This window comes from Styela clava, chromosome 11 (genome assembly GCF_964204865.1).
Source record: "Styela clava chromosome 11, kaStyClav1.hap1.2, whole genome shotgun sequence".
Lineage (NCBI taxonomy): Eukaryota > Metazoa > Chordata > Ascidiacea > Stolidobranchia > Styelidae > Styela > Styela clava.
This window is the reverse complement of record NC_135260.1, coordinates 1,887,844-1,914,351: the sequence shown is the minus strand read 5'-3', so window position 1 is coordinate 1,914,351 and position 26,508 is coordinate 1,887,844. Positions and strand designations below refer to the sequence as shown.

The window sequence follows — 26,508 nt, the reverse complement described above, 5'->3', positions numbered from 1 at the left end:
ATTGGCCGTGATCCGTCATGTGATTAATTAAGCCGTCTTATCTCGATTTCCCATATCCTAACTCACTCTATAGTAGCACCGATTATTCTGCCATATATAGTATACCTATTAAGACGCATTCGAAATATCGATGACGGGTTTCAGTGACTATTCGTAAAGTTGCGTTTCGCCCCGGTTAGTTATTATTCAGTCCTCGACAATCTGAAATATTTTATAACATATTTATTTTAAATTATGTTTTGTTCAGACAGCATTCCTTTTATTTGTGATAAAAGCGAAAAGCCTACGGCACCCGGTATTCCCAGCCGGTCACCCATGCAAGTACTAACCGAGCCCGACGTTGCTTAACTTACGAGATCGGGTGTATTCAACGTGGTATGGTCGTAGGCGATATCGACGAGACATATTCGGGTATTTATATTTAGGCAACGCCTAAAGAGAGAGAAGCGAAGCGCAACCATTTCGTTTATAGAGTCACAAACAATGAAACTCAGGCAGTCGCTGTTTCGCTCAGTGGCTTACCGCCGACATTTTCTACCAGTGTCAAATTTTGTTATTATTGGTTACATGCGTTAATTTATTGATTGCATGTTTTTCCTCATAGGTATTTTATCTCTGGTGTATGGCTTAACGCAAGCATCGAGTCGCTGATATAACTCGCTTGTTTGTTATTGAGGCCTGACGTGTTATTGACAAAGCTTTTTTGATAAGCGGATGCCCATTGTATTACATATAACCCAGATAGTTCGACAGTATATATGAAAGTTGCCCTTCTTATAAGCTTGTTTTTATTATATGTGCTCAAAGCTAGGTTACGTGCACTCACACAGTATCAAAAGTTATATATAAACTCTCACAAGCGCGTGTCACTTCGGTGATCGGCCGTAACTTGGCGAGAGTTTAATTTTTCGATTAAGTCCGGTTCAATAAAAATGTATCAACGTTAATAGTCAGTCAGTCTAACTAAATTTAATGAGATATCTACTAGGGATGCAAAATGAAGGCTTTGAACCTGCGCTAAAGTACTGAATTGACGTAGATCGCACTATGTAATACTAGATATAGGTAGATTTCAAGCTATGGTAAAACTCATGCTCAACCGTGTGGCGCATCGTGCTAAATGTTAGATTTACGCTCGTTACCACACCTCTGATTACTCTGCGTGGGTTCGAATTCCATTAAGGGATAGTTTTTAGACCCTTCGTCGTCGTAAGGTAGTCCATGTTACCGCAGGTAAGTTACGGCTTCCGCTACCATTAAGTCCATGCTTCCGAAATGAAATAACTCGCCTTGACTGATAACTGGGCGATTGGCCGTGATCCGTCATATGATTAATTAAGCCGTCTTATCTCGATTTCCCATATTCTAACTCACTCTATAGTAGCACCGATTATTCTGCCATATATAGTATACCTATTAAGACGCATTCGAAATATCGATGTCGTAAAGTTGCGTTTCGCCCCTGTTAGTAATTATTCAGTCCTCGACAATCTGAAATATTTTATAACATATTTATTTTAAATTATGTTTTGTTTAGATAGCATTCCTTTTATTTTTGATAAAAGCGAAAAGCCTACGGCACCCGGTATTCCCAGCCGGTCACCCATGCAAGTACTAACCGAGCCCGACGTTGCTTAACTTCCGAGATCGAACGAGATCGGGTGTATTCAACGTGGTATGGTCGTAGGCGATATCGACGAGACATATTCGGTCATTTATATTTAGGCAACGCCTAATGAGAGAGAGAAGCGAAGCGCAACTGTTTCGTTTGTAGAGTCACAAACAATGAAACTCAGGCAGTCGCTGTTTCGCTCAGTGGCTTACCGCCGACATTTTCTACCAGTGTCAAATTTTGTTATTATTGGTTACATGCGTTAATTTATTGATTGCATGTTTTTCCTCATAGGTATTTTATCTCTGGTGTATGGCTTAACGCAAGCATCGAGTCGCTGATATAACTCGCTTGTTTGTTATTGAGGTCTGACGTGTTATTGACAAAGCTTTTTGATAAGCGGATGCCCATTGTATTGCACATAACCCAGATAGTTCGACAGTATATATGAAAGTTGCCCTTCTTATAAGCTTGTTTTTATTATATGTGCTCAAAGCTAGGTTACGTGCACTCACACAGTATCAAAAGTTATATATAAACTCTCACAAGCGCGTGGCACTTCGGTGATCGGCCGTAACTTGGCGAGAGTTTAATTTTTCGATTAAGTCCGGTTTAATAAAAATGTATCAACGTTAATAGTCAGTCAGTCTAACTAAATTTAACGAGATATCTACTAGGGATGCAAAATGAAGGCTTTGAACCTGCGCTAAAGTACTGAATTGACGTAGATCGCACTATGTAATACTAGATATAGGTAGATTTCAAGCTATGGTAAAACTCATGCTCAACCGTGTGGCGCATCGTGCTAAGTGTTAGATTTACGCTCGTTACCACACCTCTGATTACTCTGCGTGGGTTCGAATTCCATTAAGGGATAGTTTTTAGACCCTTCGTCGTCGTAAGGTAGTCCATGTTACCGCAGGTAAGTTACGGCTTCCGCTACCATTAATCCCATGCTTCCGAAATGAAATAACTCGCCTTGACTGATAACCGGGCGATTGGCCGTGATCCGTCATGTGATTAATTAAGCCGTCTTATCTCGATTTCCCATATCCTAACTCACTCTATTGTAGCACCGATTATTCTGCCATATATAGTATACCTATTAAGACGCATTCGAAATATCGATGACGGGTTTCAGTGACTATTCGTAAAGTTGCGTTTCGCCCCTGTTAGTTATTATTCAGTCCTCGACAATCTGAAATATTTTATAACATATTTATTTTAAATTATGTTTTGTTCAGACAGCATTCCTTTTATTTTTGATAAAAGCGAAAAGCCTACGGCACCCGGTATTCCCAGCCGGTCACCCATGCAAGTACTAACCGAGCCCGACGTTGCTTAACTTCCGAGATCGAACGAGATCGGGTGTATTCAATGTGGTATGGTCGTAGGCGATATCGACGAGACATATTCGGGTATTTATATTCAGGCAACGCCTAAAGAGAGAGAAGCGAAGCGCAACCGTTTCGTTTGTAGAGTCACAAACAATGAAACTCAGGCAGTCGCTGTTTCGCTCAGTGGCTTACCGCCGACATTTTCTACCAGTGTCAAATTTTGTTATTATTGGTTACATGCGTTAATTTATTGATTGCATGTTTTTCCTCATAGGTATTTTATCTCTGGTGTATGGCTTAACGCAAGCATCGAGTCGCTGATATAACTCGCTTGTTTGTTATTGAGGTCTGACGTGTTATTGACAAAGCTTTTTGATAAGCGGATGCCCATTGTATTGCACATAACCCAGATAGTTCGACAGTATATATGAAAGTTGCCCTTCTTATAAGCTTGTTTTTATTATATGTGCTCAAAGCTAGGTTACGTGCACTCACACAGTATCAAAAGTTATATATAAACTCTCACAAGCGCGTGGCACTTCGGTGATCGGCCGTAACTTGGCGAGAGTTTAATTTTTCGATTAAGTCCGTTTTAATAAAAATGTATCAACGTTAATAGTCAGTCAGTCTAACTAAATTTAATGAGATATCTACTAGGGATGCAAAATGAAGGCTTTGAACCTGCGCTAAAGTACTGAATTGACGTAGATCGCACTATGTAATACTAGATATAGGTAGATTTCAAGCTATGGTAAAACTCATGCTCAACCGTGTGGCGCATCGTGCTAAGTGTTAGATTTACGCTCGTTACCACACCTCTGATTACTCTGCGTGGGTTCGAATTCCATTAAGGGATAGTTTTTAGACCCTTCGTCGTCGTAAGGTAGTCCATGTTACCGCAGGTAAGTTACGGCTTCCGCTACCATTAATTCCATGCTTCCGAAATGAAATAACTCGCCTTGACTGATAACCGGGCGATTGGCCGTGATCCGTCATGTGATTAATTAAGCCGTCTTATCTCGATTTCCCATATCCTAACTCACTCTATAGTAGCACCGATTATTCTGCCATATATAGTATACCTATTAAGACGCATTCGAAATATCGATGACGGGTTTCAGTGACTATTCGTAAAGTTGCGTTTCGCCCCGGTTAGTTATTATTCAGTCCTCGACAATCTGAAATATTTTATAACATATTTATTTTAAATTATGTTTTGTTCAGACAGCATTCCTTTTATTTGTGATAAAAGCGAAAAGCCTACGGCACCCGGTATTCCCAGCCGGTCACCCATGCAAGTACTAACCGAGCCCGACGTTGCTTAACTTACGAGATCGGGTGTATTCAACGTGGTATGGTCGTAGGCGATATCGACGAGACATATTCGGGTATTTATATTTAGGCAACGCCTAAAGAGAGAGAAGCGAAGCGCAACCATTTCGTTTATAGAGTCACAAACAATGAAACTCAGGCAGTCGCTGTTTCGCTCAGTGGCTTACCGCCGACATTTTCTACCAGTGTCAAATTTTGTTATTATTGGTTACATGCGTTAATTTATTGATTGCATGTTTTTCCTCATAGGTATTTTATCTCTGGTGTATGGCTTAACGCAAGCATCGAGTCGCTGATATAACTCGCTTGTTTGTTATTGAGGCCTGACGTGTTATTGACAAAGCTTTTTTGATAAGCGGATGCCCATTGTATTACATATAACCCAGATAGTTCGACAGTATATATGAAAGTTGCCCTTCTTATAAGCTTGTTTTTATTATATGTGCTCAAAGCTAGGTTACGTGCACTCACACAGTATCAAAAGTTATATATAAACTCTCACAAGCGCGTGTCACTTCGGTGATCGGCCGTAACTTGGCGAGAGTTTAATTTTTCGATTAAGTCCGGTTCAATAAAAATGTATCAACGTTAATAGTCAGTCAGTCTAACTAAATTTAATGAGATATCTACTAGGGATGCAAAATGAAGGCTTTGAACCTGCGCTAAAGTACTGAATTGACGTAGATCGCACTATGTAATACTAGATATAGGTAGATTTCAAGCTATGGTAAAACCCATGCTCAACCGTGTGGCGCATCGTGCTAAGTGTTAGATTTACGCTCGTTACCACACCTCTGATTACTCTGCGTTGGTTCGAATTCCATTAAGGGATAGTTTTTAGACCCTTCGTCGTCGTAAGGTAGTCCATGTTACCGCAGGTAAGTTACGGCTTCCGCTACCTTTAATTACATGCTTCCGAAATGAAATAACTCGCCTTGACTGATAACCGGGCGATTGGTCGTGATCCGTCATGTGATTAATTAAGCCGTCTTATCTCGATTTCCCATATCCTGTATCACTCTATAGTAGCACCGAATATTCTGCCATATATAGTATACCTATTAAGACGCATTCGAAATATCGATGACGGGTCTCAGTGATTATTCGTAAAGTTGCGTTTCACCCCTGTTAGTTATTATTCAGTCCTCAACAATCTGAAATATTTTATAACATATTTATTTTAAATTATGTTTTGTTCAGATAGCATTCCTTTTATTTTTGATAAAAGCGAAAAGCCTACGGCATCCGGTATTCCCAGCCGGTCACCCATGCAAGTACTAACCGAGCCCGACGTTGCTTAACTTACGAGATCGGGTGTATTCAACGTGGTATGGTCGTAGGCGATATCGACGAGACATATTCGGTCATTTATATTTAGGCAACGCCTAATGAGAGAGAGAAGCAAAGCGAGGTGACTGTTTTTAAAATTTTGAAAATTTTGAAAAGCGGTACGGAGCACTTGGCTTTATCAAGGGTTTGTCCTGGCGCCCCTTGATTCACCAAAACAGAGTTTGTTTAGGGTTAAAAGCCCCGCTCTGCTCGCTTTCCGTGAGAGGCCCCTCTCTGCGCGTTTTTTAAGGGGCCTCTCGACAAGGGAGAGTGCAACGGTTTTCGGACCCGAGCACCAGGCCCTCGGCCGAAGAAGTATAACTGCTTTAAGGACGTAATAATTCAGTTTATCTGCCGAAAGCCTAAGTAACTTGAAGATTGGAATCTGATTTACTTGGACTATTAACTCATTGGATTACTAACACTTGGACATATACATTGGGATTTATCGGACCTGAAGATGGCTTACGCTGCAGCTCTATCCAAAGGACAGGCGCCCGAACCAACATCGAGGGAAAGGACACTACTTGTAGAAACCTCCAAAGAGCTGACGTTCCCTCAAATCTACGAAATATTTCGGAAGTCACCACAAACGGCAATATACGCCAAAGATATAGGATGCTTGTGGGAGTCGTCGCAAAACAAATGGATTTTATCTTTCAAGCCCCTGGTTGACGGGACGGACAATCGCCGAGAGACCCTCCTGGACAAAACTGACGGCCGTTTGGTCTATGGAGACGTCACCATCACCCTCTTCTTGCCTTCTCCACCGCCAGTCAGGATTTCCGTCCGCGGAATCGCGTACGAGACATCCCGGGAAGCAGCGATTGCAGCTATGAAACGCACCGGATGTGGAGAAATAACCAAGGCTGTGCGACTTTGGCACAAAGGTACTGATGTCCACAATGGGCACACGGCTTTCATCATCAAGAATTTTAAGATCGATAAACTACCTCCATTCGTTACCATCGATGGCATGAGGTGCAGGACGTTCCTGCCAAAAGAACTTTATGTACCACGCTGTAACAACTGTTTTGAAAGTGGGCACACAACGGCGTCTTGTGTGAACGAGGTTCGATGTCGTGCCTGCAAACAACCAGGTCACCTACAGAGACATTGCACCAGTGGGAAACCAAATCAACCAATAGAAGAGGAGATAAGAACGAATCGAAGGTCAAAACCAATTGGAACAGACGCTTTGACATCTATGTCTGTAGTTCCAGCGGTATTTAATCAAACAATTTACCACAAAATTGATGATGACGTCTCGATAGGGCTGGACACAGCTACCTCCTTCAAACCAAGAGGTTTCAGTTCTGTTAAAGCGCCAACAACCCAACATAAAAATATTGTCACAGAGGTACAAATACACAACGAAGACGCCGAAGTAAATAAAGATAAATCTGAACCCAGGAAACCTGTTCCATTTGAAATTACAGAAATAATATCACCGATAATTGAAGCTTTGCCCAGAAATAACAGCCAAGGAATCACTTTGGACTCGCAAGAACCAGAAATTCAGCTTGCCCAAAACGTGCCTCCAACACAATGGGGAAAGGATAGGACGTTCTTATGTACGCCGCCTTCCCAGCCTAACACAGATAATGTTTTCGAAGCCAGAGAAATTGAAGACGGAGGTCCAATGGCATACTTATTTGCCCCAAGGTCACAGCAAACTTCTCGGAAGAAGGCTATTGCCAACAAGAATGTGACTCTGTTAAAATCGTCGAACCCAGTAGCTGCTCTAAACCGACCAAGGAGTCACAGCGACCTGAGAGGGAGACCGGATTCACCATCACAAAAAAGAATGAATACCAGTCCAGAAAAACCCGACTCCAGCGAAAGGAAAAAAACCAAACCGGTTAAAAAAGCAGTCAACACCGAAAAGAAATAAACTTACTAGATGCGGTTGTGCTCCATCAACGTAAACGGATTTAGTATACACAGGGCAGAAATAGAAACTCTTATCAAAAACTACAAACCGGATATCTTACTCATACAGGAAATGCACAAAATTAATATAGTTCCAATAGAGTCATGGTCCAAAAATCTCCATTACAAATTATATCACAATACGCTATCTCATAACAGGTCGGACATCAAATTCTTTAAATCGGGTACTGGTATCCTAGTTCACGAAAAAACTGAAAATACTGTTATCAACTATGAAATCATAACTGAAAACAGGGTTGATCTGCTACGTATAAAACTCGACGAAACACCTTTGAACATCGTGAACGTTTATGTCCCATCAGGAAGACAAGGTGCTCAAACCACCTTTTTTCGAGATTTATCGGAAAAATTGACTGAAAAGTTGCAATGTATGCAGCATCTTGTGATGTGCGGTGATTTTAACTCTATATTGGACAAAAAGGATGCTTATTTTGTAAAGGAATTTACTCTCTCCAAAGCCGAAAAAATTTTTGACGCCTTCCTTACGGAACATGATATTATCGACCCATTTAGATATAGATACCCGGATAAAAAAGTGTTTACTATGAAAATCCATAAACAATCTCGACGTATTGATCGAATCCATCACTCAAGAAACTTGGATCCAATAGTCAAAAAATTTCAATATTATCCAAATCTCGTTTCGGACCACATGCTATTCTCATTCCTTGAAATTGGGGAGTACACACAACCTCGGTGGGGAAAAGGTGCATGGCGGAACAACGTGTCGCATTACGCCGACGATATTTATATTGAAATCATAACCCATAAGTTTGAAGAGTGCCTTGATTTCATGGGCCACTTCGTTACAGCCCAACAGTGGTGGGACTACTTTAAACACCAAATTAAAAGTGAGACAATCAACTTCTCGATATATAAAGCAAAATATAAAAGGGACCAAAAACTTCAAATTGAACAAGAATTAGCGGAGCTGATTAGAAACGGAAATGATTCGGACACCAATAAAATTTATGAATTAAAATCAAAATTACAGGCCATACAGAAACAAAAAGTTGCTTTTACCAAAACAATAGCTCATATCGAAGCCACTGAGGAGGAAGAAAAACCATCCCGCTTCTTCTATGATAAAATCAGATACAGAAAAAACAAATGCACTCTACGAAAGCTTGTCCTCCCCAATGGGGAAACTACAACAGACAAAGAAACCATCTTAAAAACAACTCATGAATTTTATAGCGACCTCTGGGGAATGAAATCAAACACAGATGAAATACAACAGCGACACCTAGTTGACCTAATGAGTGAACCTAAAATCATACATGAAGTTTTCGAAAATCTGGACCTACCTATAACTGAAGAGGAAATTTATAATACTATCAAACAAATGGACAATTATAAATCACCTGGTTTTGACGGTCTAGCAAAAGAGTTTTACATCACTTTTTGGCATTTAATAAAATTACAGTTCACCCAATTGATGAATAATATCTTGATATCCGGACAAATACCGAACAGTTGGCGCTACGCAAGGATTATTCTGTGTCATAAAAAAGGGGAAAGGACGATGCTAAAAAACTGGCGTCCAATTGCGAACCTTAACGTCGATTACAAAATCATGACAAAAATTCTGTCCAACCGCCTTAAAATCGCTTTGGACGGGGTAATCTCAAGTACTCAAAAATCGACTTTACCCGGAAGATCAATACAGGATATTCATAACAACCTGGATAGCGTAATTCGTTACTCTCACGAAAAAAATATTCCGTCATGCATCATGACAGTCGACCAACTCAAGGCATTCGATACGGTTGAACACCAGTTTCTTTTCAAGCTACTGGAAACGGTGGGAGTGACCGAAAAAACAACCAATCTGATAAAAGGCCTATACTCCAATATCGTAAGCATCGTTGATGTTAATGGTGCATTCACCGAGGAAATCCGGATCCTGCGTGGGATACGACAAGGATGCCCCCTCAGCATGCTCCTTTATACGTTGAATGCGGAACCGCTGGCCAGGCTTGTTCTCGCAAATAAACGTATCAAGGGAGTTATGCTGGGGAGGAAGGAAGAAAAATTAGAACAATATGCTGACGACGCCACTTTTATAACATGCTCCCCTTTTTCACTGGAACACATTTTCAATGAATTATGGAGATACTCAGAAGCAACAGGACAGAGGGTGAACCCGGATAAAACTGAGATTTTGTGCATTACATACCCAGCTGAAACTTCATTAAACTTAACGCAATACAAAAGATTTGGGAAAAATAAAATAAAAATTCTGGGAGTTTACTTCGGTCGAGGATCTATTGAAACTACATGGACGGAAAAGTGTGCAGATGTCAGGCAAATCCTTAACTGCACTAAACCAAGAATGCTGTCCTGGAGGGGTAGAATGACTGTTCTGAACTCCCTGGCCCTCTCGTTGATTAATTACAGTGCTAGAGTTCACATCATTCCTTTGTCATTCATCCATCAGCTACAATCCGACCTTTTTAGGTACCTCTGGTTTCCGGAAACTATTGAGGTGGTGTCCAGAAAAAAATTGCTACACCACATTTCAAATGGAGGCATCAATATGCTTGACGTCAACTGAAGGCACAAGCATGCTTGGTATACAAGATCAGCCAGCTATGTGCCATATCATCCCCGACCGAATTCTGGCACCATGAAGCCCTGTTTTCATTAGGATCAAGAATAATGTCACTCAACAAATCACTGTATTCCAACTCTAGGCCTCACTCAATCAAAGTTAATCTCCACTGGCGACATCTACTTAATATTATTCATGTATTAGATTTCACTCCGGACGAATGGACCACAACATCCTTAAAGATAATATATAACAGGCTAAAATTAAAGACATACGATCAACCAAAATCAGACCTAACACGGGACTGGTATGCGATACATCTCTTGGACCGAAATTTGAAACATCATTTTACTAACATCGAGCGTCAAACATCATATCTAATTGTCATGGATGGATTTTTGTTTGGCCATAGGAAATGGCGGTATGGAATGATTCGTCGAGATGTAAACAAGCGTCCAATGAAACTCAATTGCAAACTCTGTGCAAATAACCAGGATAAAACAAGTCACATTTTTCTCGAATGTCCGGAGTACCAGAATCTACATGAAGAACTAAGATTAACAATGGAAAGGGTCTGTGGCATGCAGCTGGATATATCCCTACAATCAATTTTTGAAAACTCATACACAGGGGTAAATAGTTTGGCAATCCTAAAAATGTACAACATATTCAAGTTGGAAATCATCTCACTCAAACATAATCTGGACAGGGATAACCGATACATAAATCCAGAAGATTCATCTATACTTCTCGAAACCGTCTTCCGTAAATTCAAAACCTGGATGTACATAATCAAGGATCGATATGGATCAACAGACCTCTACAATTTGTCGAACGAGTGGGAGAATGCATTGGATGGGATCATACAGGATGCACGACCTTAATTGGCTGAGAAGTAAGACGCACAATCTGGAACTATCTAATCAGTCACCACAAATGGTAGCCAACATCAGTCGTATTGGCCAACCAGGCCTGACCTACATCAATCGCGGGATAGTATATAAATGGTTTTGACGACTATCCATGTACTACTACTACGGATGACCGATACGTCCGAAAATTACTGGTTTTGGTTTTTATAAAACATAAGCAATACCATCTCGAATTGCGGATATGATGTTAGGAAGCTTACCATACTAGTTTGGTAAAGACGATCCCTTTATCAAGGGATAATGAGTCTAATACTTCCGTTGGCATTACTGGGCATGAAGGCATTGGGCTGGATTCCAGTAATGTCATCCTGATCCGTTAAATTTAAAAAAAAGTAAAAAAAAAAAAAAAAAAAAAAAAAAAAAAGAGAAGCGAAGCGCAACTGTTTCGTTTGTAGAGTCACAAACAATGAAACTCAGGCAGTCGCTGTTTCGCTCAGTGGCTTACCGCCGACATTTTCTACCAGTGTCAAATTTTGTTATTATTGATTACATGCGTTAATTTATTGATTGCATGTTTTTCCTCATAGGTATTTTATCTCTGGTGTATGGCTTAACGCAAACATCGAGTCGCTGATATAACTCGCTTGTTTGTTATTGAGGCCTGACGTGTTATTAACAAAGCTTTTTGATAAGCGGATGCCCATTGTATTGCACATAACCCAGATAGTTCGACAGTATATATGAAAGTTGCCCTTCTTATAAGCTTGTTTTTTATTATATGTGCTCAAAGCTAGGTTACGTGCACTCACACAGTATCAAAAGTTATATATAAACTCTCACAAGCGCGTGGCACTTCGGTGATCGCCCGTAACTTGGCGAGAGTTTAATTTTTCGATTAAGTCCGGTTCAATAAAAATGTATCAACGTTAATAGTCAGTCAGTCTAACTAAATTTAATGAGATATCTACTAGGGATGCAAAATGAAGGCTTTGAACCTGCGCTAAAGTACTGAATTGACGTAGATCTCACTATGTAATACTAGATATAGGTAGATTTCAAGCTATGGTAAAACTCGGGCTCAACCGTGTGGCGCATCGTGCTAAGTGTCAGATATACGCTCGTTACCACACCTCTGATTACTCTGCGTGGGTTCGAATTCCATTATGGGATAGTTTTCAGAACCCTTCGTCGTCGTAAGGTAGTCCATGTTACCGCAGGTAAGTTACGGCTTCCACTACCATTAAGTGCTTGCTTCCGAAATGAAATAACTGGCCTTGACTGATAACCGGGCGATTGGCCGTGATCCGTCATATCATTAATCAAGTCGTCTTATCTCGATTTCCCATATCCTAACTCACTTGATAGTAGCACCGATTATTCTGCCATATATAGTAGGCCTATATCTATTAAGACGCATTCGAAATATCGATGGCGGGTCTCAGTGACTATTCGTAAAGTTGCGTTTCGCCCCTGTTAGTTATTATTCAGTCCTCGACAATCTGAAATATTTTATAACATATTCATTTTAAATTATGTTTTGTTCAGACAGCATTCCTTTTATTTTTGATAAAAGCGAAAAGCCTACGGCACCCGGTATTCCCAGCCGGTCACCCATGCAAGTACTAACCGAGCCCGACGTTGCTTAACTTTCGAGATCGGGTGTATTCAACGTGGTATGGTCGTAGGCGATATCGACGAGACATATTCGGTTATTTATATTTAGGCAACGCCTAATGAGAGAGAAGCGAAGCGCAACTGTTTCGTTTGTAGAGTCACAAACAATGAAACTCAGGCAGTCGCTGTTTCGCTCAGTGGCTTACCGCCGACATTTTCTACCAGTGTCAAATTTTGTTATTATTGATTACATGCGTTAATTTATTGATTGCATGTTTTTCCTCATAGGTATGTAACGTAATACGTAGTCTTACGTTCATTCCACTGTGTGGCGCTTATGCGTTGCGCATTTGTTGTGTTGCCACGTGTTTTTGATTACTTGTCCTTTTTAAGTCGTGTCTGTTGCATCGGACACACTGTTCTTTTCTGTTCTCTGACCTTGATGGCTGGGTATCGTATCCTAGCGTTGAATACAAAAGTGCACCGTGAATATTTCTTGACTGTTTATCGTGTGAACCTGTGGACTGGGGCAACAGAATAGCCGAGTATTTGCCAGTATTTAAAAGTCAATTAAGCTGTCGTTTAGCGAGGAAGTAGACGGTCTTTTCTACACAGTATATCACCGTCGAACGCCATCGCCTAAAAACCCCGCTACGTTACAAATTGGTGGCAGCGTTGTAAGAGCGTGGATGACGACTATTGACTATTCAAAGTTTTATTTGGAGTTTGCTTAATACAAGAAGGCGAGTACTACCAGACTACGGGACTCGGAAATCTTGAAGAACTCTAATCAACCTTCAGTTCTCTGGTCTTGCAGACACAACAGAAGATTGCGTCAACTCAACAACCAAAACACCGATTGCTGTCAGCATATCATCGCGTTAATAATCACATTGCTCGAGAGTCGAGACAACTTCAAATGAGTTGGACAATTCGCTTCATCAAATCAAATTCCGTTACTTGGTTGTAGAACAATTGAACAATTAGTGCAATTAAATTGGATTGATAAACGACGAACTGGACAGTGACAGACTTTTCTAATATTTGTTGCGGTTTATGGATCTGCGCAGCAGAAATCTCCAGAACATTCTCGAAACAACTACAAGTACCTATATTTCGAGTACTTCAATAACTGTCACTCCACATCGACACAACAAAAAAACAATTCCACGTAAAATAATGAACCAATCGAAAGATGAAGATATTCCGTCAACTTCTGGTGCGACTTCAGAAGAAGAAATTATCGTATCAAGTATGTCTAACACTTTTGTTACTATTTCTGGTTTTACTACGGGCGTAACAACACCAAGTGTTAGGAGTAACGATACTACCATTGTTACCACCCTATCAACGTCCTTAGCTGGTGTTGCTTATCCTAGTAGTCAACTACCAAATATGTTTTATGGGAATATTCCGTATCAAATGTATTGTCAGAATTATGCTCCTTATTTCCCTAGTAACCCTCCTATGGTTTCTCCGCAATATCCATTTTACCAGGGGTCCCAACAGCCCGCCCCCCAACAACAACCTATTCAACAACCGTATGTACAATTTCTACCGGGGGTCGAGGGACGTCGTCCTGATGTTACACGGGAAGATTATCAAATTGCTCATTCAGCAACAAAAACCCTTAACCGTAGTATCAAAGTTTTTCATGACGGGGATGATCCGAATAAATTTGCACTTCGGTTTAATGCTAGTCTATCTCATACCGAAGCTAGGGATGACCCTGCAAAAGCAATTTGCTTGTATGGGTTCATTGATGCTGATGTTCTTACCCGCTTGAAAACTATTATTCCTGCCCAAGACGCTATTTGATTAAGATTTAAAACTAGAGTTAATCTAATATAGATAATATAATACATCCTGCTCTAACAACACCATGAGTGAAAACAAAAAAGGAAATCATGAAAAGAAGCAATCTTCAAAGAGGAATAGTCCAACTGAACAAGCAAAAACGGCAATTGTAAGCATGTCAGATTCGTCACCATCGACATCCAAGGGGTTAATCGACTCAAGCTCACTTCTGCCTGTACTCCATTCCTCAATATTCAATGCAATCAAAGTGCAGCTGCCTACTATGATAGAGCAATTCCTTAATGACAAATTTGATCTCTCAAACCAATCAACACCTGGTGATGGTAATATTTCCTATATACAGGAGTCACTTATGTCAGTCGAGGCTTCTCTCCAAAAAATCTTTGGAAAACTTGAATCTGTTGCTGAAATACAGAATGACATATCTGAAATCAAAAAAATTCAGGAATTCCAGTCAAACAAATTTGACTCAATTTTAGAAAGTCTTGTTAAATTAAAAGATTCTACATCCTCTAATCAAAAACGGATAAAAAGCCTGGAAGAGCGTATTGATGAGCTTGAGGACGACCTGCAGTATTATGCGGAACGCCAGCATGATCAAGAAAGGCGCTCTAGACTCCAAAATCTGGAATTCCATGGAGTCCCTGTTACAACAAAAGAAAACACTGATGCAGTAATCACAAGAATTTGCTCTTTTATTCAAGTTGACATTAAAGAAACAGATATAGTTAATTCACACAGGCTCAACACAAGATACAAAAACCAATCGACTCAGCCAAACATAAAAACTGAAAGACCACCCCCTTTAATAATCAAATTTTCTAACAGAAGGGTTATCAGCCAAATAATGAAAAATAGAAGAAACTTGAAGCTTATTCCAAAAGACTCTGGATACCCTACCAACATGTTTATAGTAGAAAATTTAACGGATTACACAAGAGACCTATTTTATCAAGCGAGAGAAAAGAAAAACGAATGTGGCTACTCAAGCATTTGGACATCAAGTGGGAGGATCCTAGTCAAGAAAAATGACTTTTTCAGACCAATACTCATCAAGAATGAAGGTGACCTGAATTTAATTAAATAGAGTCACACCTAATTTTTTTTATTGAAACTCTTATTATAATGTCATTGGGCAACCAATGTACCATATGTAATAGACTTTGTAGAGTAAATGAATCTTATTTTTGCTGTGCCTTCTGTTTGAAACCTTTTCATAATGATTGTGCAACCTCTGAAGGGAATATATATTGCATCTCGAATACCTGTCCATCTTGTACTCGAACTCAATTGTCAATGCAACATTCAAATGAGGCTTTGTTTTCAATTCAATTGGCTCTCAACAACCATGTCTAGAAAATGACCCCATATTATTTAATTTCAACTCCATGACAAACTTCTCATGTGATACTCTTGAAATAGAAGAAATATCGACTATTTCCAATCCTAGTAATCTCTCTATTTTCCATATGAATATTCGGTCAATCCAGAGAAATTTCGATTATTTGATAAATCTTCTGTCTGAATTCCAACACCCACCTCATATCATTGGAATCAGCGAGACCAAGTTGAAACACAACCCCTTGGCAAAAATCAACATTCCTGGTTATAACTTCATTCATCAACCCTCTGATACAAATGCTGGAGGGGTAGGATGCTATATCCGAAGCAACTTAAAATTCAAGATTATCCATGATATAAAATTGAATCATCCAGATTGCGAAGACCTCTGGATAGAGTTAAATAACTCGGATAACCATAAAACAGTCAAAACACTCATTATCTGCATTCTATACAAACATCCACGAAATGATATTCCAACCTTCACAAGTGCTCTTTCTGCTGTTCTTGAAAGAATATCGACCAAACAATTCATTTTGCTTGGAGATTTCAACATAAACCTCTTGAAACATTCCTTGAACAAATCCATATCTGAATACATGGATATGATATCTTCATATTGCACGGTGCAGATCATCACAAAACCTACCAGAGTCTCAAGTTCATCTTGCACATTAATTGATCATGTATACACCAACATCATACATAAAAAAATCCATGCTTATGTCATATCCTGCTCGATAACCGACCACTTTCCAGTTTTGTGTTCTATTTCCGACATATCTCTCAACAGTCGTAACGAACCTCGATACAAACGAGACATGAAACAGTTTCGCATCGACAATTTCCGAGAGGATGCTAATTCAATCTTCACCAGCTGGTCTTCTACAATAGTACCCAATAGGGAAAACTTTGATGCATTATGTGATGATTTTATCTTCAAAATCAAAAATCTTATTGACAAACATGCCCCTATGAAAATGCTATCTAGAAAAGACCTGAAAATTAAGAAAAAACCATGGTTAAGCAAGGGTATTCGAGTGTCAATCAAAAATAAAAATAAAATGCGCAATAAGTACTATTTGAAAGGTAACATGTCACAGCAGCATTTGTACAAGAGGTATTGCAACAAACTGAAAGGAATAATAAACAAAGCTAAACAACTTTATTATCATAATACGCTAAAGCAAAACCGAAACAATATAAAGCAAACATGGAGAACAATCAAAGAAATAGTAAATGTTAAGAATGACAAACAGAATACTATTACAGAAATTATGTTACAAAATAAAATTATTTCTTCTGACAAATTGCTGATAGCAAATGAGTTCAACAGCTATTTCACTAACATCGGTCCAAAATTAGCCAGTGAATTTAATGATGTTTCGGATTACAAAAAATATTTACATCTGAAGATCTCACAAACCATATTTCTTCAGCCTGTTTCACTCTCTGAAATTATATGTGGTATTTTAAGCCTGAAAAAGGGCAAAGCTGTTGGTCCTGATAACATTACATCATGTTTCCTTCAGCATATTGTAGACATAATATCGCCGGCCCTTATGATTTTGTTCAATGCGTCAATACAGTTGGGTATGTACCCTTCAGTTTTCAAAATTGCTCGAGTAACACCGATTTTCAAATCTGGTGATAATAAATTAATATCTAACTACAGACCGATTTCTATCCTTTCTTGTTTAAACATGCTTTTTGAAAAACTAATATACGAAAGAATGGTAAAATTTATTACTAAACATAATATAATTAATAAGTCTCAATTTGGATTTAGGGACAACCACTCAACTAACCATGCTATTTTAGACATGATGTCATACATCTATGACAAATTAGAAAATAATGAGATTGTTTGTTCTGTTTTCATTGATTTAAAGAAAGCGTTTGATACAGTTGACCACAAAATTTTGCTTCATAAACTATTTAATTATGGATTTCGTGGACCCGCCCAATCACTTTTAAAGAGCTACCTAACAAACCGAGTACAATTTGTAAAAATTGGTGAAGTAACATCTGAGACTTTACCAATAGTTTGTGGCGTCCCACAAGGATCATGTTTAGGTCCAATCCTTTTCTTAACATATATCAATGATCTCACCAACTGCTCAAACTTATTAACGAAATTATTCGCCGACGACACCGGCCTTCTCTCCAGTCATAATTCAATTCCAACTTTAGAGAATAATGTGAACTATGAAATGATGAAGGTGCATGATTGGATGGTATCAAACAAACTGACAGTTAATATTGAAAAATCGAAATCCATGATAATCACTCCTCAAAAGCATCAGATAAACCATGACTTGTCAATAAAAATTGATGGTACCAAATTAGAAAATGTGTTATCATACAAATACCTGGGAATTTTTATTGATTCTGGTCTTAAATGGGACAAACATATTGAGCATGTGGTAAAAAAAATAACCAGAGCAGTTGGTATCACCTACAAGCTCAAACAATACATGCCTACATCTACCCTGCGCTCTGTGTATTTTTCACTTTTTCAATCTTATGTCCAGTATGGAATCGCAGCATGGGGAGCTGCTGCACAAAAATATTTAAGACAAATTAATGTTTTACAAAACCGAATTGCTAGATCTCTTTGCAATGCAGCACCTAGAACTAATATTAATCATCTTTATTCGTCACTCAACATTCTAAAATTAACAGACTTATTCAATTTTGAAATTGCAAAACTAATGCATCAACACCAAAATAAATCCCTACCCGAAGCATTCGATAAATATTTCACTAAGCAGTCTAAAACACACACACACTACACCCGATCTTCTGCGCGTGGAAATTATTTTGTGCCCAGATATTCCACTGCAAGAACACAAAACTCAATCAAGTATACGGGCATTAAAATATGGAACAATATTCCACATGAAGTAAAATCACATGGCTACACGACTTTCAAGAATACATATAAAAAATATTTAATCAAAAACTACCGGTACCGTTAGTCTTCATAAACTGTGGTTTTGCTGACAGCTGGACAGTGTCATACAGCACCATACCGTACCGGTACCGTGGTAACCTACCGGTACTGTCTTCTGTGTCATATAAACGATAGCGGTTCATTAGTTCGCTTCACTGTGTACCGTGATATAGCTTCCGAGTTATCTAATATGGTATTATCTTACTTACTCACATATTTTCAAATTTTCTGTCTATATAAATCAGATTCTGAAGCGCGTGCGGTCGCTCAGCAACCTGAACAATTTTCCAGTTCGTTGACAAATGATTGCCCTCCGTAGCTAACCAACTGTAACTAAGATGTGGCTGGAGTCGCCTCCGACCTGGATATATGCGCCTAACATCGGCCTGGTGCCAAATTTTATTTTCTACTCTAAAAGTTTTATGTGGATGGTTGTACATTGAGTATGAATTGTGCCTTATAATTCGTACATAGAGGTTGCTTAATTTAATTTTTTCTCATCAAATAAAATGATCGCTCAATTTAATGTTGCATATGACAATATATAAAAATTTAATCGCTGCAATTGTACAAAAACACAGCTGAATGATATGGTGATTTATTTTTATAATTACTGTATATCAATTGAATTTTCCCGACTTTTATTTTTACTTTCTCTCCCAAATCATATATAATGATTCATATCAACCTTGTTGGTTAATTTATGAATGGATAAGCTTTTCTTTGTGCATATTGCTTTCACTTATTTCAATTTTTTATTATTGACTCGTTTTTAATCTTGGTGTCGCAGACTTGTGATGACCATTCCTGGTCCTTTGCGACTTCCTGTCAATTGCGATGAAATCCGTTACTGTATTTGAAATGTACTGTAATACTGAATTTGTATTGTGATTTCTTGCACGACGAAATAAACTTATTGTCTATTGTCTATTAATTCTGATGCTATTTTACAATATTTGGTAAAGTTTTCTGGTACCGCTGGTGAAACTAGTCCCCACCAGAAATTTAGAGATCGCATACAGCAGGTTGGCGAAAGCTATAATGCGTATGCTCAGGATCTCGAACATTTGGGTTATTTGGCATATGGTAAAACACCAACTACAGAAGATATACTGTGCCAACAATTTAAGTATGGCCTTAGAAATAAAAGAGCTAAAGAATTTTTAGATATGGTTGGACCTATGAATACCTCTTTTCGTGTTTATGTTAAATGTCTAATGGAGAGGGCTGCTAATACGAAACAGTTTGCATATAATTATGTGGATCCTAATGATTCACAAAACTCGCAAAGCAAAGATATAGCGGTAGTGGCGATTCCAGACGCCAAAACTATCGCGGTAAACAAACTGACCGCCGAGGCCGTGGATCATGTAACAGAGGTCGGGGTGGCCGTGGAGGTTTCTCCGGCACACAAGAACCTCGAAATCGCGATGGTTGTAGTTATTGTAGAAAGACTAACCACATAGAGGAGAATTGTTTTGCTTTACAGAAAGTGTTACGTAGATATAAGAATATAAAGATTAAGGATGATAAACAGTTCAAATACGATGTTAACACAGTGTTAAACACGGAAGGGTTGGGGAACGAGGCCAGTCACCAACCCGAGAAATAGATTCCAAGGTAAATCCCGAATCAAATGAACGGCCTGTAAATGAAACTGAAAAACCCTTGACAACTAAAGCATATGAAGAATATGCTAAGAAAGTCTCGAACACCCTTTCCAATGTTACTAACCAGCACAGGGAACTGCGTACTCCCGTTTACACCGACATTTTGATCGGCGATAATTTGCATGCAAATACTATCATAGATAGTGGTGCTGGTGCCTCTTTCATTTCATCTACTCTGTGGGAAAGAGCTAGCAAAAATCAGGACATAGAATCCGTCACACAGAGATTTGAATGTTATAGGGGAGAACCTATTAATATTAAAGGTAGAACAAAAATACGTATTCGTATTGGAAGTATAGACGACTATCACATGTTTTTTGTAACAGGAGACATTAGGGGTAATGTCGATAAGATACTGTTAGGAAACGACTTCCTTAATAAGTATTCCTGCATTCTAGATTACAATGACTGTAGTCTTAAGATTGGGCATAGCTGCGTTTATTTTACATGTGAACCTACCCCATATCCAAGACGCACTTACAAAGTGTCGTCAATAGATGAAGTCGTAATCCGACCATCTGAAACTGTCGTCCTAATGGGAAGTCTGATGGGTGATGATTATAATGACACAGATATAAGCACCAATAATATTATCGAGACTAATTTGCAATCTGTGTCTTCTGATGAGTCAAGTGGTATTGTGCCGACCCGTATTTTTGGTTATTTTGAAAATAGACTTCCCTTGCAGCAAAAAGAGTCGGCCCTTGTTTCAAACTTTGTTTCTTATTCTATTGATGCCCAAATACCGGTTCGTATTATGAACCCAGGACCGTTCTCATTGAAAGTAAATATAAATCAATTACTTGGTGAATTTACACCTGTAGTAGGTTCGGGTGATGCTTTTAATGCTTCGCCCAATGACTGGATTCTTGTTGAACACAATGCGGGTCACTCTTGTTGCAATATTAACGTGACCGAGAGCACGAAAAAGAATCCCCCTGAGATAAGCAGTTTAAAAGAAAAGTTTTCAGATTTTCGTTCAAAAGTATCTTTTGATGATGTGAAATTAACTCCTAAGGAGAAGGAGGAATGGTATACTTTTCTTGAACATAATTTAGATATCATGTCTTCTAGTCCATGGGATCTGGGTAGAACAAATTTATGCGAACATGAAATTCCAACGGTCGGGGGACCGATTCGTTTACCTCCAAGGCGTGAGCCACATGCATTTAGAGGTGAAATTAAAAGGCAAATACAAGAATTGCTAGATAATGGTATAATTCAAGAGTGTGAAAGTCCATTTCCTTGTCCTATTGTACCCGTAAGGAAGAAGAATGGTTCCCTTAGAATATGTTGTGATTATAGATTTTCGAATGACATTACAGTAAAACAGAATACACCCTTATCTAGAATTGACGATGTTTTAGATGCCCTAGGTGGTGCTAAATATTTTTGTTGTCTAGATTTTACTTCTGGCTATTACCAAATTCCTATTGCAGAGAAGGACAAATATAAAACAAGTTTTGTTACATCTACTTCACAGTACCTATTTAATGTACTTCCATTTGGTTTAACTTCTGCCCCTGCTGTTTTTGTTAAACTAATGAGACGTATGTTGAAAGGATTGGAATATAAAATTTGTGTTTGCTACTTAGATGACCTAGTTGTGTATGCTTCAAATTTGACTGAATTGGAGTCCAGAATTTGCCGTGTTTTTGAGCGGATTCGTTCCGCGAGATTGAAACTCAATGTCGGCAAATCGAAGTTTTTGTGTAGTAAAGTAAAATTTCTTGGTCATGTTGTAAGTAGTGTAGGTGTTTCTTCAGACCCTGAGAAAATCACTGCTGTAAAAAATTGGCCTGTGCCAAAGAATGTTACTGAATTGAAATCATTTTTAGGATTTTTGACGTATTATAAGCGTTTTGTTAAATCATTTTCACACATTGCTGATGTATTGTACAAACTAACTTATAAGAATTTACAGACTTTCGTATGGTCTTCAGAAGCTGATGAAGCATTTCATTTGTTAAAAGAAAAATTTACTTCCCTGCCCATTTTAGCCTTTCCTTCAGATAAAATGGAGGATACGTATGTTTTAGATTGTGATGCTTCGATTACAGCTATTGGAGCCGTTTTAAGTCAAAATCAAAATGGCGAATTGCGCATCATTGCGTATGGTAGTCTGGCTCTTAATAAAGCCCAGAGAAATTATTCCACAACCAAGCAAGAACTGTATGCTATTGTGTACTTTGTCCAACATTTTCGAACTTACTTGCTTGGAAAGAAATTTACTATACGTACAGATCATGCCTCATTACAATGGTTAAAATCTTTTAAAGGTTCCTGTAGATTGTTTTGTAGGTGGCGAGATATTCTTGCCGAATATAATTTTGATGTAATTGTTAGACCTGGTAGATTGCATGGCAATGCCGATGCCTTGTCTAGAATTCCCCAAACTGAAATTTATGAAGTTTCAGTTGCAGATAATTGTGTTCTTGATAATCATTATATAATGAGACACCAACAGGCAGATCCAGACATTTCTGTTGTATTGTGCTGGATGGAAAATAAATTAAGACCTGAAATAGATGAGATTGAGAATTTTTCCCCAGATTTGAAAACCTTATGGTCAAAATTTGATGATTTGAAAATCATTGATGACGTATTGTATAGACGTTTTGGAGATTCAGCCCTTGGAAAAGATTCTTATAGAATCGTGGTTCCCAAAGTTATGATACCCTTAGTACTTCATCATGTTCATGACAAAAGTACTTCAGGACATTTTGGTATTAGAAAGACTCGTTTAAGAGCAATGCAATTTCATTATTGGCATTCATTGTATGATGACGTAAATGATTTTGTTAAATCTTGTTTGAACTGTCAGTCTAGGAAAAATCCAGTTCCTGCTCGTAAAGCACATCTGGTTCCAACAGTTTTGAGTGGCATTAACGAGCGGATAAGTTGTGATGTTATCACAATATCAAAGAGCAATTCCGGCAATAAGTATATTTTATCTATGATTGACAACTTTAGTAGATTTTTACGTTGTGTAGCAATTCCCGACCAAAAAGCTAGTACGATAACACCTTTATTTGTATCGGAGTGGATTTGTAATCATACCCCGCCGAAAACTTTGCATTCTGATTTATCTTTGGTTTGTCGTGGTGTACCCGATATTCCAAGTACTTCACAAATCAAACCCTATGTTTCAAAAACTCGTGTTTCAAAATTACCTACCAGATTTGATAATTTTGAATTGTATTAGTTTTATTTTATTTCAGTATTTTCATATTTTTATGAGTGTGAATTTATTGTAATTGTATTCTCACATTTAGTTCACATTATTACATTGCTGTTGTATTTTCAATGTAATCGTTATCTACTGTGTGAATTTTGTAATTATCGCATTTCATTGCTAATGTGTTTCAATATTTGATTTCAACTATTGCATTGTCCCAAGTTCAAGTAATAACGCCCTCATCCTAATCAGATGATGTATAGATATATTTTAATTCCTTCACGTTGGATTTACTTGCACCCATATTAGGTGTGAAAGAAATTGACTACGTAAATTTCTTTTTTTTGTAAAGAAGGGAGGTGTAACGTAATACGTAGTCTTACGTTCATTCCACTGTGTGGCGCTTATGCGTTGCGCATTTGTTGTGTTGCCACGTGTTTTTGATTACTTGTCCTTTTTGCGTCGTGTCTGTTGCATCGGACACACTGTTCTTTTCTGTTCTCTGACCTTGATGGCTGGGTATCGTATCCTAGCGTTGAATACAAAAGTGCACCGTGAATATTTCTTGACTGTTTATCGTGTGAACCTGTGGACTGGGGCAACAGAATAGCCGAGTATTTGCCAGTATTTAAAAGTCAATTAAGCTGTCGTTTAGCGAGGAAGTAGACGGTCTTTTCTACACAGTATATCACCGTCGAACGCCATCGCCTAAAAACCCCGCTACGTTACAGGTGTTGGCGCAGAGCCTTGATTAAATCTTAATTGTGGAGCGCGGACTCTGCCCACATAGGGTGTACGGATGGCCAATACCAATTCTCTCGACGACCAGGTTGCACTCCCAAAAAGAAGCGTACTATCACTGTATCAGCATAAGATGTTTTATTTTCTTGTGATGTGTTGCAAACAGTGTAAAACAATACGAACAGATGCAGTACTGCAGTATGAACAGATACACAGTACGAATAACAATACTTCAGTACGAACAGATGCACAATACAAAGAAGTACGGTTTTCTGAAATAACATAAAAATAATAAATACACAAATAATAACAAGATCGGGGCAGTAACGTATCAGTAGGCCTATACTATTGTAAACAAACCCTAAATATCGTTGTTACGTCACACAATTACCTAATGACCAAATATGGCATCACTAACGGTTATAATAAATAAACACACAAATTACCTCTGCCGGCACTTTCAAGGCCTGACAGGAAAACAAATACAAACCATGTAAAACTTAGAATACAAAACTATATGTATAAACTTACTTGACGTTGTGTCCTCAAGGGTCGTCAAGCAGTAACTTGAACATTAAATCACAATAACTTGACTGAATTACTTAGCAATATTACAATGAAAACTGTGAGGAATATCAATAATACACTATTATTAGCAGTACAAATAAATACAGTACATTTTACTAACACTACAAGCCTAAGTCGTTCACTAATTAATCAATTATAAACCCTAAAATAACACTCTCAGGCCGACGTCAAAACAGCCATCAGCCAGAAACTTCCAGGATCCTGCAGCGCGCGCGGTCCCCTGACGTCACTTCCACAAAATCATTGTGGTGCAATAACCAAGCATTCGATAAGCTGGTCCATGGCGCCAACTTGCGGGAAAAATGATTTTACTTCAAGATATTGGCGGTAACACCCTGGCCCCTTGGAAATTGAAAATTTGTGTCCACATACACCAATTTACAGATTTCCACACACACATTCAAACAAATAACAAACACACAAAATATAACGAAATTGTGTCATGCAAAAGAAATTTCATGCAAGAGCTAACTTGTTAATTACAAGCATGCAATAAAATAAGCTTTGTAACAGGTCTTTGAAGAACAGAATATTGGGTCTGAACACTAACAGATCGAACAAGGCCCTCCTTGCCAGGAAAAGTCTTGATAACTCTACCCAACAGCCAGGTATTTCGTGGCAAGTTATGATCCACAATGAGAACGATATCGTTCACACACATATTACGTTGAGGTTTGTTCCACTTTTTTCTTTGTTGTAAAAGAGGTAGATATTCTTTTCTCCATCTTTGCCAGAAAATATCTGCCAAATACTGGACCTGTTTCCAGCGTTTCCTCGAATACACATCCTTTTGTTCAAACAAACCTGGTGGAAGAACAGGTTCTTGTTTTAATAACAATAATGAATTTGGAGACAGTGGTGTCAAGTCATTTACATCACTTGAAACTGTTGTAATTGGACGTCCATTTATAATAGATTCACATTCACACATTAAAGTGGATAGAGCCTCGTCGCTTAAAGTTTGTTCCCGACAAATTGAATTAAATACCTTTCTGACAGTCCGAATTTGTCTTTCAAAAACACCACCATGATGTGAAGCGGAAGGTGTTTGAAATATCCATTTTATATTTTTCTGAAGCAGATAATCATGAACTTGCTTCTGATTCCAACATTTTATTGCTTGACGAAGTTCATGTTCAGCGGCCACAAAATTTGAACCATTGTCACTTCGAATTTCCAACACTTGACCTCTACGAGAAACAAATCTCCTTAAAGCCATTATAAATGAGTTCATGTCCAAATTTTGAGCTATTTCCACATGTACTGCACGGGTAGTTAGACATGTGAAAAGAACCCCATATCGCTTAACATCACTTCTTCCTTGACGAATGAAGAAAGGCCCAAAACAGTCCAAAGTCACATATGAAAATGGTGGTTTGTCAGGAGTTACTCTATCAACAGGCAAATCCGACATTTCTTGATATTCGGGTTTACGCTGCTTTCTTCTGCACAAGACACAATTGTTGATAATTTTCCTCACTAATGAAGTCCCCTTTACAATCCAATAGTTCTGCCTGATTTCTGCAAGAACATATTCTCTTCCATTGTGTCCAGTTGTCCTATGAATATATTCAACCATCAGGGATGCAATAAGACTTTCTTTTGGTATAACA

The 26,508-nt window shown here is 38.5% G+C and overlaps 1 protein-coding gene, 2 non-coding genes and 4 pseudogenes across 3 annotated transcripts; all 7 read right to left on the bottom strand.

Moving 5' to 3' along the window:
- Window positions 1–280: 280 nt before the first annotated feature.
- On the bottom strand, window positions 281–389 carry LOC144430160 (5S ribosomal RNA; annotated as a pseudogene).
- A 1,181-nt stretch (window positions 390–1,570) lies between these two features.
- Window positions 1,571–1,689, bottom strand: LOC144430010 (5S ribosomal RNA). Its single transcript, XR_013479255.1, has one exon. It is a non-coding gene; the product is annotated as a 5S ribosomal RNA (ribosomal RNA).
- Window positions 1,690–2,889: 1,200 nt separating this feature from the next.
- LOC144430051 (5S ribosomal RNA) lies at window positions 2,890–3,008 on the bottom strand. Its single transcript, XR_013479296.1, has one exon. It is a non-coding gene; the product is annotated as a 5S ribosomal RNA (ribosomal RNA).
- Window positions 3,009–4,206: 1,198 nt separating this feature from the next.
- On the bottom strand, window positions 4,207–4,315 carry LOC144430159 (5S ribosomal RNA; annotated as a pseudogene).
- Window positions 4,316–5,514: 1,199 nt separating this feature from the next.
- Window positions 5,515–5,623, bottom strand: LOC144430204 (5S ribosomal RNA; annotated as a pseudogene).
- A 6,944-nt stretch (window positions 5,624–12,567) lies between these two features.
- Window positions 12,568–12,676, bottom strand: LOC144430145 (5S ribosomal RNA; annotated as a pseudogene).
- Window positions 12,677–24,431: 11,755 nt separating this feature from the next.
- Window positions 24,432–26,474, bottom strand: LOC120337567 (uncharacterized). Its single transcript, XM_078117795.1, has 2 exons — window positions 24,839–26,474; window positions 24,432–24,579 (listed from the first exon to the last, which is right to left on the bottom strand). The coding sequence occupies exon 1, from the start codon at window positions 26,472–26,474 to the stop codon at window positions 25,371–25,373; it is 1,104 nt and encodes a 367-aa protein (XP_077973921.1). The 3' UTR covers window positions 24,432–24,579; window positions 24,839–25,370.
- Between the last annotated feature and the right edge of the window lie 34 nt (window positions 26,475–26,508).

Bases quoted from the DNA above. Each gene is read 5' to 3' on its own strand.
- LOC120337567 (XM_078117795.1), bottom strand. From the start codon at position 26,474: ATGGTTGAATATATTCATAGGACAACTGGACACAATGGAAGAGAATAT.